We start from the raw sequence: 12423 nt of genomic DNA on the forward strand, positions 1-12423 counted from the left end.
ATGATAATCCACCTTTGAAAGGTTTACGACATTTACGATGAAGCAATTAATCACCTTTGGTTTGTTATGCGGGCCGCATAACCCAAAATTTGACAAATTAAGTGTCCCAAAATTTGACAGTTTGAGTGGGAAATGACATCCAAATCAAAATAATTTTCCACTCTCACCTCCAACTTTCCAGAGCATTTTTTCACTCCTATTTTACCAATAAAGAGCATCTGCGGGTACCTTTTGCCTCCCTTAACCCGCGCCCCGTAGGGCTACCGGCGGACCCTACCACCCGTAGGGGGGGGGGGCCGTTTCGGCCCCCCCCCCCTAAGATCTCGGAAAGTTACCGGCCGATTTTCAAAATTCAAACGGCGTTTGATAGCCCTACCCGGGAACTACCTTGTGACCAAATTTCATTGACCTAGGTCAAACCGATGACGTCACAGGTCAGGTCAAAGGTCAGGTTTTCACCGTTCACAGGCAATTCAAGAAATGTGCTGTGAAATCGAGTAAATTGGTAATTTATTGAAAACCATCGATGGTATATTGTTCGTCAAACACATACTTTGCTATCTGAGGTCACTGATACCAGGTCAGGTCACAGCGAGGTCAGGTCACCGGGGGTCACAATATGAATGTGTCGTGTGATACTTGTTTTATGGTCCATTTTACATGACAAATGCGATTATGTGGGTTAGGCAGCCTTTGGGGCCAGCCTAGGTCACGTTTTGGTGAAGGTCAGGTCAAGGTCAGGTCAAATTAGGTCAAATTTCAAAGTTAATATTTTTGCATAAAATGGGTATCCATTCGATGCAGCTCGTCACGGGGAGTCTAATGGTGGTCTTTGTTTTGCTCTACAAGTTCCAGAATTGCCAAAAATTGAGTTTGAAAATTTGACGTCATCATTTTTGAACAGTTTTTTCGCTATAACTTGGCCAAAAAACGAGGTATCGATCTGAAATTTGGTATGTAGATAGAAGACGGTAGGTACTATCACATATATTCCGGTTTTTCGAAACTCAAAAAACTTTTTGGATTTTTTGGCTAATATATCCAAAAGAAATGCTTTTTTGATTTTTGGGGATCAAAACTCAAAAATTTCAAAAATCCGAGATAGCAGTTTTGTAGCCCTGTCAATTCTACACCTTTTATGTCTTGATCATTTTTCTGTATCTTCAAAGCTGTAGGCCTGACAGGTCTTCTCGCGAAGGTCTTTTTTCGGTCGAAAATGACAGAACATGACGTCACTCTGACGTCATTTGTGGCCAACCTATCACAGCCTCTGGGAAAATTTTTGGTCACAATGTGTAAAATTGATGCCCGGAGGGGTCCTTAAAGTTTGGTGGCGATATCTCCAGCCGTTTAGGAGATATCGACCGAAAAGGACAGGGGGGGGGGCCGTTTCGGCCCCCCCCCCCTACGGGGCGCGGGTTAACCCTGCGGCCGCTGGGCCTCCGCGCCACCCGCCGGCCGCTGGGGGGGGGGGGGCATATAGTTGCCCCCCTTTACTTCTGCGACGATATCGTCGCAACGCGAAGAGATAGAGAAGCGAAACTTTGCACATATCTTCCTGAATACCTAGCCGAGGTTGTGCCCAAATTTGGTGTTGATCTCATCTGAGATGACGTCACAGTGACGTCATAAGTGAAATTATAGATTTGCGACTCTCATATTCCTTACGATACATCAGATATATGGGACCGAATATAAAGGACCGATTTTTGGTCAGAAACTAGATGGAAGTGTAGTTAGATGTTTTAGGATGACAGCAGGTGCTGTCTAGTTCAATTACAGTTGAGTTTCATGCTCAGCGTCATCAGAAACGGTCCATATCGGAAAACAGCAAAACTTTATGACGTCACTGTGACGTCATCTTAGGTGCTAAAACCACCAAACTTTCCTCAAACATTGCCTAGGTATTCATTTGAAGCTATGCCAAGTTTCACGTTCGTAGCTCATCAGGTTTCGGAGATATGTCACAAAACGTAAGGGGGGGCAACTTTATGCCCCCCCCCCCCAGCGGCTCGTGGGTTAATTTTCGATTTAATTATCTTTTAAAGCAGCTCCCACCTCCTTCAACATTCACAAATACATTGTTGATCCCTGTTTTTCGCTCTTTTTTGTGCTTTTCTGACTGGCATTTTTCCACTCTCAGCCCTCGTTCTAGTGGCGAATATTCCCCTCCGACACCCAAGCCGAAATATAATTTTGGGACGCCGTGTTATGCATGTAACATTTTTAGGAAAACCCATCAGTTAACCAGTCATCCAATCACCGCCCTCTCACCTTATCATATCAGTGTCATTGGCAGCTGCATTATAGCTCGATTTCCTATGCAACATAATTTTCATTACGCCATCTGAAAGCAGTTACACCCGTGTACTCTATGTATGCCCCGGCCTGTGTCCCGGCCGCCCATTCTCGTCTTGTCATTCCACGGGAGGTCGGGTGGGGTATGTCCGGTCTACGCTGCTGCGCCGGCCCCGGCGCAGCTCATAAACTGGCCGGCCGGACCCGGAGCCGGACCGGCGACCGGAGTTCGGTCAGCTCCGGACGCTCTGATACGTGCGGACTGATGGAGGACTGGTGTCTGTAGGGTGTGTAAAGGGATGAGAAGCTCTCTTAGTCGGGTGGGACGCGGGTTGGGCGAACTTTGTTGAATGATGGAGACAAAGGCAAACGTCAATATCACAGTCAGCAATGCAGGATGTGGCTTCATGCAGTGGGTGGGATATGAAAGCGATCCAAGGGCGCAACTGACAGCAACCTTAGAGCATGGTCCGCAGAGGGACTGGAGGAGCCGGAACTGGATTGGGTCTGTGGCGCGCTCGGTCGGTTCAGCTCGTGCGCAGTTGTCTGTGGGACACTACGCAGCGGAGCAGGGAGGGAGAGAGGGAGGAGAGAGGAGGGGAGCCGGCGATCGACCGGAGGCCGCCCGCCGCCCACGGAGCTCCCCTGACGCTCTGCCTGCCCCGCGCGCCGCGCCGCCGAGGGACTGGCCGAGGACGAAACAGGGACGGACCCCTGACAAACAGGGACGAAACCAACGAAACAGGGACGAAACCAACGAAACAGGGACGGGGACCCCTGACGAAACAGGGACGGACCTCAGACGAATACAGGGACAGAGGGATGGACCTCTGACGAACCCTTAGACGAAACAGGGACCGGCCTCGGACGAAATAGGGACGGACCTCGGACGAAACAGGGACGAGGATTCGAGGATGATTTTAGTAAAGGAGCCTCTGAACAGGGTATATTGAAAGAACCTCTGACGGTGGGCCGGACATGCGACTGTGAGACTTGACGGCGGGCTTGTGACAGTGTACTGACGGACCTGGGCGGTTTAGGGCCTTTTGAACTTGGGACGGAAGTCCGGGTCTTCACGGCCATAGTTCTCCATCCCACGCCTGGTCGGCGAATCGGTGAGACCCGGACACGTATCAGCGTGCCTCTCGCGGATATGATTCACCGCTATGGAATCGGGGCTTCTATTCAAAGCGCCGGCACATACCACACCATCCCAAATCGCTACGTTTGCTTACATCAGAACAAATCGATGACGCTATCGGGCATAGTGCGCCGCTGGCACCGGTTTGCATGACATTTCGGCGTCCGTCCTGAAAACTTTTCGTCTCGGGTGCGTCAAATTGGAGGGAAGGACGGTCGTAGATCAGAGCCGGTGTGCCGCTGACCTGGAAATTCACCGGCAGTCGGGCTGGATAACGATCCCCAGTCGGTGCAAGTCGGCGCGCGGGGCTGTGGCCGATGTGGTCTGTCCAGCCGGCTGCCGCCTCCGCTGATATGACTCGCAGCTTTGTTCGGTGGCGAGAGTGTTATACTTATAGTAAGAAGGCGGTAGTAGCATGTATTGCGTGCGTGGTGTGGTGTGATGTGGTATGTAAACCGATGCAGTTGGCTGCGTTACAAGTGGCTGCGATTCAATTTTCCGAAAACTTTGGTCTGATGTATAAAGTTTAACTCATTACGACGTTGCCGTTGTGTCTTCATTGGATGTGACGGCTGTCTGCGGTCTTTGAATCGTTTCCTGTATGGATTTTTGACAGATATTTTTTAGTTCGCTCTGTGACAGAAAAGCAGACGTAGGTACTATTTTATGAGCCGGTCGGCTGTCGTAGTGGCGAACTGCAGCCCATGCTGGACGGATGATCGTCCTAATCTGTGTTAAAAATAAAAGTTGTCTCACTCACGATACAAAAAGATCATATTCTACAGTCTGTTGACTTTATCAACCGTCTACTGACCCGTGTTTTGCGCCACACCGTCAGAAATGGTACGAGGAGGGCCCGCCGGTGGTGTTCTGGGTCTCTGGCTTCTACTTCACGCAGGCCTTCCTGACGGCCGCCCAGCAGAACCTGGCGCGCAAAAACACCATCCCCATCGACCTGCTCACATTCGACTTCCAGGTAAGAAACTGGGAGGTTTGCTGACATGGTGAGAAACTGGGAGTGTTAAGTACACGGCTGGAAGTTGGGAGTATGAGTGGCTCACACTAGCATCACAACACGGTAATAGCAAGGCCCTAAATACACGGTACTATGTAGGCTCGTGGGACTGGCCGATATCAACAGGCTCGGTCGGAGTACCGACCGAGCGGCCGTGGGCAACTTCCGGCAAAAAAATCATAATGAGTGAGCGCCGGAGTGACTCAAACTTTTCATATTTTTCAGCTTCAGCTTCCGGATCGTTTATGAAATTGGCTAATCTTATTTCCATTTCCACGTTCCAGCTCCAGACTAGACAGACGTTACACTATCACGACGCTTTGCTGTTGTGACAGACGCCACTGTTTTATCTCCGTCTCCACCAGGTACTGGAGGACAAAGACTACACGGAGCCACCCGAGGACGGCGTCTACGTCACCGGCCTCTTCATCGACGGCGCCTGCTTCAGCCGGGAGAAGAAGGTGCTGGACGAATCGCCGCCCAAAATACTCTACGACACGCTGCCCGTGCTCTGGATGAAACCCGTCAAAAAGGTAGGACCCGGGAGAGACGTCCAGCGAATTCTACTGCCTTTGTGTTATATGGAGTCGTCCCGATGTGGTGCTTCGTGGGTTGTTTCTGTTTCAGATATGACGGATTCCGGACACTAGTTTTTTCACATCGGATGTAAATTATGAATTATAGTAGAGCATCTCGGATGAGTACGACTTTTGCATGACCTGTGATGTGAACCCCACCATGATGTCAGCCGCCCTTTTACAGCCGCCTGTGATCTGCCATGTGGCGTGACCTCTTTCTCCAATGTGATCTTCCTTCCCGTCCTATCACTCCCCAGGACGAGCTGCCGGAGCGTCGCAGCTACACGTGTCCCTGCTACAAGACCTCGGAGCGCCGCGGAACGCTCAGCACTACGGGACACAGCACTAACTTCGTGCTGGCCATCGAACTGCCCACCGACCGGCCTCAGGAGCACTGGATCCGGCGCGGCGTGGCGCTGCTCTGTCAGCTCTCCGAGTAGAACGACACACGGGAAAGACGCTGGTGGGGAGGCAGTGATAGACAGGGTTACAATGAGGTGTAGATCGCGTGGCGAAAGGCGGTGGGTGGATTTACTCGGATTGAAAGACGCTTGTGATGGTGGTGTGAGAGGGAAATGGACTCGTGACGCCATGATATTTAGTAGCGCGGCGTGGTAAGGCTCGCCGAGTGACTGAACCTTTCCATGAGCCGGTGTAACTGCAGTGGCCTCATGTATGATAAGGCGAGGGCTTTACGCCCACAGTGGTTTATGTCGATCGATCCGACTGTCCGTCCAGGTGCGGCCGGGACTGAGGGATGAAAACGATGCTAGTCAGGTACGATCTCAGAAAGTATAGATATCCTGCGATCTCAGGAGACAGTTATACCAAAGAGCTCTAGTCAGGAGGTGAGGATTGGCATGGATCGTGCAGCAATCTTGTATGAAATACAAATTTCCAGTTTGACAACAAAGGCGTATGATTGGAAGGAAGGGCTAGATGAGGATGATCGATTGGATGAGCCGATAGCGACTCGCTGTGCTGTTGCCAGCCGGACTCTAGGTATCCAGCCGGCAGTAATAGCTTTCAGTCGCTGTTTCCTAGAGAGCCGACATACATAAACGCGCCGGCTCCTAAAGGTCGGCATAAATTCAGAGGAGACCGCTCGACGGCAGAACCGGCCGTCTCACTTTTACGCTCTCGAGATAAAGGTTGTACGGCGAACGGCCGCCCGGGCTGCGATCTGGCCCCCGTTCTGCCGACCTTTCGCCGCACCGCCCCTAAACTGGATGAGGCCGGCAGTAAACCCGTGATGAGGAGCAGCCATAGACGGATGTCGACCAGAAAATCACCCGAATGGCCGCCACGGGCCCGGCAGAAAATCTCGGATGGGCACAGGTTGGACTTGGGCGGCCTAGCGGACAATGGAAGGAATGTATAGTCTGATCTGGCCCAGTGACACAGTGAAACATGCCGATCAGCCAGAACGGATTGACAATCACCCGTGGAATCCTGACAACTCCGCGGCATGTCGTAAACCTCGGCTGCAAATATCTAGCGACTTAAAAAAAAAAAAACTTTAGGGAGCGATCGCGACTGAACAAAGGCGTATGATTGGAAGGAAGGGCTAGATGAGGATGATCGATTGGATGAGCCGATAGCGACTCGCTGTGCTGTTGCCAGCCGGACTCTAGGTATCCAGCCGGCAGTAATAGCTTTCAGTCGCTGTTTCCTAGAGAGCCGACATACATAAACGCGCCGGCTCCTAAAGGTCGGCATAAATTCAGAGGAGACCGCTCGACGGCAGAACCGGCCGTCTCACTTTTACGCTCTCGAGATAAAGGTTGTACGGCGAACGGCCGCCCGGGCTGCGATCTGGCCCCCGTTCTGCCGACCTTTCGCCGCACCGCCCCTAAACTGGATGAGGCCGGCAGTAAACCCGTGATGAGGAGCAGCCATAGACGGATGTCGACCAGAAAATCACCCGAATGGCCGCCACGGGCCCGGCAGAAAATCTCGGATGGGCACAGGTTGGACTTGGGCGGCCTAGCGGACAATGGAAGGAATGTATAGTCTGATCTGGCCCAGTGACACAGTGAAACATGCCGATCAGCCAGAACGGATTGACAATCACCCGTGGAATCCTGACAACTCCGCGGCATGTCGTAAACCTCGGCTGCAAATATCTAGCGACTTAAAAAAAAAACTTTAGGGAGCGATCGCGACTGTAGCAAGGCGGTCCGTGCTGGCGACGCAAGTTCTTCCTTGTCGTATGACGCACAACGTTTGTCTTGCGAACGGCAAGCACATACTTTACTCTCGCAGAATCAGGCGATGGAGAGTCCGGTATGTAACAGAGCAGAGCTCCCCAAGGTAAGCTGGTAAAGCCGTCGTGGGTCTCATGGCGGCTCTACAATCTACGCAACGCTGCATCTATTAAACTGTGAATACCAGGTAGCTATTCAGGTGTAATGTCATTTTATGTCCGATTTAGGTCGTGCTGTGTAGTTTACCAGTAAAACGCCTTTTGGGCGAAGAACGAGCGAGCGAGATAGTGAGCCCTGCACGTGCGGAAGGGCGAGAGGGTGCCTCCAGCGGGCTTGCGCAAAGCACCCTTCTAACTGGTCGCTAGCGGTGTGCCAAATTTGAACGCAATCGGCCCAGCCGTTCCTGAGATCTGGAAGCGGCATTCTGCACGTGCGCACGTGCAAACGGGGTCCAAAATGACTTTTGCACGGCACCCTACTAACTGGTCCCCAACCGTGTACCAAATTTGAGCGCAATCGGCCCAGCCGTTCTCGAGATCTGGAAACGCCCCCTGCACGTGCGCACGTGCAGTAGCACCCTAACCGTAACACATGGGAATGCATTGCCTGGTGGGTGCCTACCTGTATGCCAAGTTTCAGCGAAATCGCCCCAGTAATTACCGAGTTACTGAAATGGGAACAAATTTGGCACCTCTTATTGTTGTATTTTGCACGTGCACTGGGGGTGACCCACATGCATCGAGAGTATCCTATTTTGGGTAGAAGGGATGCTGCTGCCCTACAAAAATTACCGCAAGTCAATCGCCCAAGCGGCTGCTGAGATATGAGCCTCTCAAAATCACTACTTTTGCAAAACAGCTTGAACACCCCTGACTTTTCACGTGGCACGTGCCACGACGGTCACTGAGATGTATCAAAAGTAGTCAATTACGGGGTAGAAGGGATGGGGCTACCCAACAAAAAAGACCGCAGGCCAATCGGTCCAGCGGTTGCTGAGATATAAGCCTCTCAAAAGCGTTACAGGCCGGGCCGGGCCGGGCCGGGCCGGGCCGGGCCGCTCATACTGAGATTTTTCCGTTATATTGAAAAGACTCACTTCGCTCGCTGCGCTCGCTCGCTCGTAACAATTGTTCGGAAGCTATTCTGGTGTATGTACAGGTTTTTGTTTATATATCAGTTTAAAACTGGAAGGTTTGCTAGTCTTTAACCAAAATGTTTATCCAACGTATTCATTGTGTATATCTTATGCTACTTCAGCATTAAGAGGCCATTAGAAGATTATGCAAGAAGGATGACAAATGATTGACCCTGACCAGCAAACCTTCCACATCGGCACATTACAAAGAAGAATGAAACATAACAAGACAGACAGGGATGGAAGACTGAAAGTGGTCAAAAAGGTGTAAAAAGACCGTGTAAAAACCATACATGGAAGGGTCGGCCGGCGACCGCCAGCTGCCAGCAGCTCAACCAATCACAGAACGGAAAAACTGTCCTCCAGCCGGGTCAGGGCAGCTTTCGGCACAACAGCACAAGCTATGGCTAAAAAGGCGGGTTAAACGTCGTTTTATCGGATGCATTTACGCGACAGATGCGTGGCTTTAACTAATGTATTTTGCAGTCTTTGGCCGAGGCATCATTCTGCGTAGAAATGACACGAACGGTGCGAGAGACAATGCGGGGGTGAGCGCCGCCGCTCGGCCGGCGCACCAAACAAACAAGCACGAGCGCCTATGGACGACACAACACGAACAAAGGCTACAGCTAACACATACCGAGATGGCGCGGGGGCCCCACCCCCGCCGCATGCCGCTATGTACAGAGTATATGGGATATCTGCTAGCTGCAACCTTGTAAATATCACAGTATTGTCGCCGGTAGCCACGCGTCGAATCGTTTTGATTGCAGAGAGAAATATTCCAGCCTCCGATGTGACGCTCAGGCGCGCTGAGTTAGTCGTGCGTTCTGCCAAAGTGACCGAAAAACCGTGGCCAGGTTCCGCCAAGTCAGCACTGTAACAATCATCCCGTGTTTATTTGCTCTCTGAAAGACAGCTTTGGAACTACGGCCTTAGCTAGAAATCCCTCTTTTCGTTTCCTCCCATGTCAGTTAAATAACCATAAAAACATTGCAACACATGTCTGGCGTTTCAAACAGGGGTGGCGGCGGCGGCGGGAGCGCCTCACGCCGACACGCTCTCAACCATTGTCTTCTTCATAATCTGGCCAATGTTCTCGTCCGCGGGCGGCGCGTGCTTGGCTGCGCACTCGTCCACATCGACCCCCGAGTCCTCGGAGGGCGGCGTGCCGCAGTAGGACGCGGTGCCGGCCGTGCTGGCGGCCGAGGTGACGGTCGGGCCGCCGCTGCCGGCGCCGGACGCCGCCCAACCGCCGAACTTGTCCTGCAGCAGGTCGGCCAGCGACTCGAGCTGGCCGCCGGCTGGCCGCGGCACGCTCCGCAGGTCCGTGTACTTGCGCTCGTCGCCGGCGGCGGCGCCCGTGTTGGCCGGCGCGGCCGGCTCCGGCGGGAAGGCGGCGGCGCCGGCGGCCGGCGGGCCGGCGAAGCTCGCCGCCGGCGCCGCCGCCGGGTACGAGCAGGCGGCCGGGTCGTACGGGCCGGCGGCCGCGTACACGGGCGGCGCCGGCTCGTACGAGCAGCCGGCCGCCGCCGGGTAGCTCGGGTAGCCGCACGACGGCGGGTAGCCGGCGGCCGGCGGCGCGGCGCTGGCCACCGGCGCGCCGCCGCCGCCCGGGCCCGGCCCCGAGGTCGGGTACTTGTTGAACGGGTAGCTGTAGTGCGGCGCCGGCGCCGGGTAGTGCGAGCTGGCCGTGTAGCTCTGGCAGACCGTGTACGGCTGCGGATAGCCGGACAGCGCCGCCGTCTGGTAGGGCGGCGCCGCGCCCGGCAGCGGCCCGTAGTTCTGCAAACCACCCTCGAACGAGAAGCTCGAGTAGTGCGACTGCGTCTGCGGCGGCTGGTAGGCGGGCGGCGGGGCGGCCGCCACCGCCGCGCCGGCCGTCTCGTAGCTGCCGTCGCTGCTGCCGTCGCTGTTCTCCGAGTAGGATGAATCCTCCTGGTATGGGGCGGACAGCTCGGCGAACGCTGCCCCTCCCCCGGTCGCCGCGTACCCGCCGTTCGGGAACTCCTGCTCGGCCATGTACTGCTGGCCGGGCGAGGCGGCGCAGCCGGCCGTTTTCTGCCAGCCGCAGCTCGCCCAGCCGGCGGCGCCCGCCCCGCCCGGACCCGGCCCCGATGGACCGGGCGCCGGCGGCGGAGGCTGCTCGCGCATGATGGTCTCCACAAAGTGAGAGCGCACGCGGCTGGGGTTGAACTCGATGCGGCCGGAGGGGTTCTGGCAGCCGTCTCGGGTGCAGCCGCAGGGGAAGTTCTGTCGGTCCACCTGCCGGGTTAGACGCCACAGGTCACGGGGGCCATGGGGGCACGGCATTAGCAGTAACTTGGTGCTGAGCCTGTCTTTACACAAAGCAACGAGACAGAGCTCCAGCTATCATCGATACCTGAGCGAATGTCACGATCCACTCCGCGTAATAAACCCACACACCCAACCATGAAACCACACTGCCATCTATCTTCTCAACAAATTGCCTGCACTCCCTCCCATACTCAATCACCAAATCTCACAACCAATGCCCACAATTATCCCACCCACCCATCCCTTTCTCCGCCCCCCTGCCCCCCCCCCCCACCAGTCCCACACACCCACCTGGCACTTGATGCCGGCACCTGCACACTGGCAGTTGTCAGGTCGGCAAACCACCTTGCACGCGCAGCCGCAGAACTCTCGCGAGGTGCGGATGTCTCGACATTCGTCCTTCTCCATCGGTTCAATCTTACGTACTCCGGAGGCTCGCAGTAGAGCCCTCCGCTGCCGCGTCGACACCGGCTGGGGGGACAGAGAGACGGGTGGGTGGGGGTCAGAGGGGGCTGGAAATCGGGGAGTTTGTGCATACGTGACGACCTGGGCGAACTGGGGAGACATATATTTTATAAAAATGCACCAATGGTCAGTGGTGTAGTGGATATTCATCAATAGACATAAGTGGTCATGCAGCTGAGCACCTACGAGCTATCAGCATATGTCTTATGAATCGTTCTATTGCTCCCACTTCACTGATATCTCTTTCCGTTTCCGTTATCGACCTGTGTTCTTTGACTGCATAAGCAGGTATCCCGTTCAACTAAACTGCAAACAAGCTTGGGGTAAAAACAGATGACCTTGTAACAGTCGGTTCGTCAAACAGGTGTTTGCACAGAGTCCGTGTCCCCGCGCCGCGTCACTTCCGTCAGCTTGCGTCACATACTCCCACGTCACGTCACGCCGACTCCGACGTCACTGACGGAGTCACAGTGGCGCAGCCAGGGGGGGGTCAGAGGGTCAGCTGACCCCCCCGAAATTTCTGTCAGGGGCCCGCTCGAGAGAGAGAGTGAGAGAGAGAGAGAGAGAGAGAGAGAGAGAGAGAGAGAGAGAGAGAGAGAGAGAGAGAGAGAGAGAGAGAGAGAGAGAGAGAGAGAGAGAGAGAGAGAGAGGAGAGAGAGAGGTCCTAATCTAATCGGACGAGCCCGCTTCGAGAAATGCCCACTGCGACACCTCGGGTGAGGGGTCGGCCTGGGGCCCCAGGTGGACAGGGCCCGGGCCCCCATGAGAACGGGCCCGGCCCCCTGGGTGGATGGGACCCGGGCCCCCTGTAGATGGGTCCGGGCCCCCGGGTGGATAGGACCCGGGCCCCCCGGCGGATGGGGCCCCGGTGGATGGATCCGAGCCACCGGGAGAACGGGCCCCGGGTGGACGGGGCCCGGACCCCCGGGTCCCGCGAGAACGGGTCCAGGCCCCTCGGGTGGATGGGGCCCGAGGCTCCGGGAGAACGGGCCCGGGCCCCCTGGGTGGAGGGGGCCCGGGCCCCCGGCTGGATGGGGCCCGGGCCCCAGGGAGAACGGCCCTGAGCCCCGGGTGGACGGGGCCGGACCCCCGGTTGGATGGGGCCCGGGCCCCGGGAGAACGGGCCCGGGCCCCCTGGGTGGATAGGGCACGGGCCCCTGGGTGGATAGGGCACAGGCCCCCGGGTGGATGGGGCCCGGGCCCCGGGAGAACGGGCCCGGGCCCCTTAGGTGGATGGGGCACGGCCCCCCGGGTAGATGGGGCCAGGGCCCCCCGATGGATGGGTC

The 12423-nt window shown here is 55.5% G+C and overlaps 2 protein-coding genes across 2 annotated transcripts in view; one reads left to right on the plus strand and one right to left on the minus strand.

The window, feature by feature from the left end:
* The window catches only part of LOC122365487 (dynein axonemal heavy chain 7-like), a 59733-nt gene extending 53788 nt beyond the window's left edge, over window positions 1-5945 (plus strand). The window contains exons 63-65 of the mRNA XM_043336745.1: window positions 4278-4415; window positions 4820-4987; window positions 5290-5945. Of these exons, the coding sequence (XP_043192680.1) occupies window positions 4278-4415; window positions 4820-4987; window positions 5290-5472 (489 nt within the window). The 3' untranslated portion in view covers window positions 5473-5945. The remainder of the gene's footprint in view (window positions 1-4277; window positions 4416-4819; window positions 4988-5289) is intronic.
* Window positions 5946-8831: 2886 nt separating this feature from the next.
* The window catches only part of LOC122365499 (actin cytoskeleton-regulatory complex protein pan1-like), a 34534-nt gene continuing 30942 nt past the window's right edge, over window positions 8832-12423 (minus strand). The window contains exons 6-7 of the mRNA XM_043336765.1: window positions 10964-11143; window positions 8832-10639 (exon numbers count right to left, since the gene is read on the minus strand). Of these exons, the coding sequence (XP_043192700.1) occupies window positions 9422-10639; window positions 10964-11143 (1398 nt within the window). The 3' untranslated portion in view covers window positions 8832-9421. The remainder of the gene's footprint in view (window positions 10640-10963; window positions 11144-12423) is intronic.

Source organism: Amphibalanus amphitrite, unplaced genomic scaffold (genome assembly GCF_019059575.1).
Source record: "Amphibalanus amphitrite isolate SeventyFive unplaced genomic scaffold, NRLGWU_Aamphi_draft 000744F_arrow, whole genome shotgun sequence".
Taxonomy (NCBI): domain Eukaryota; kingdom Metazoa; phylum Arthropoda; class Thecostraca; order Balanomorpha; family Balanidae; genus Amphibalanus; species Amphibalanus amphitrite.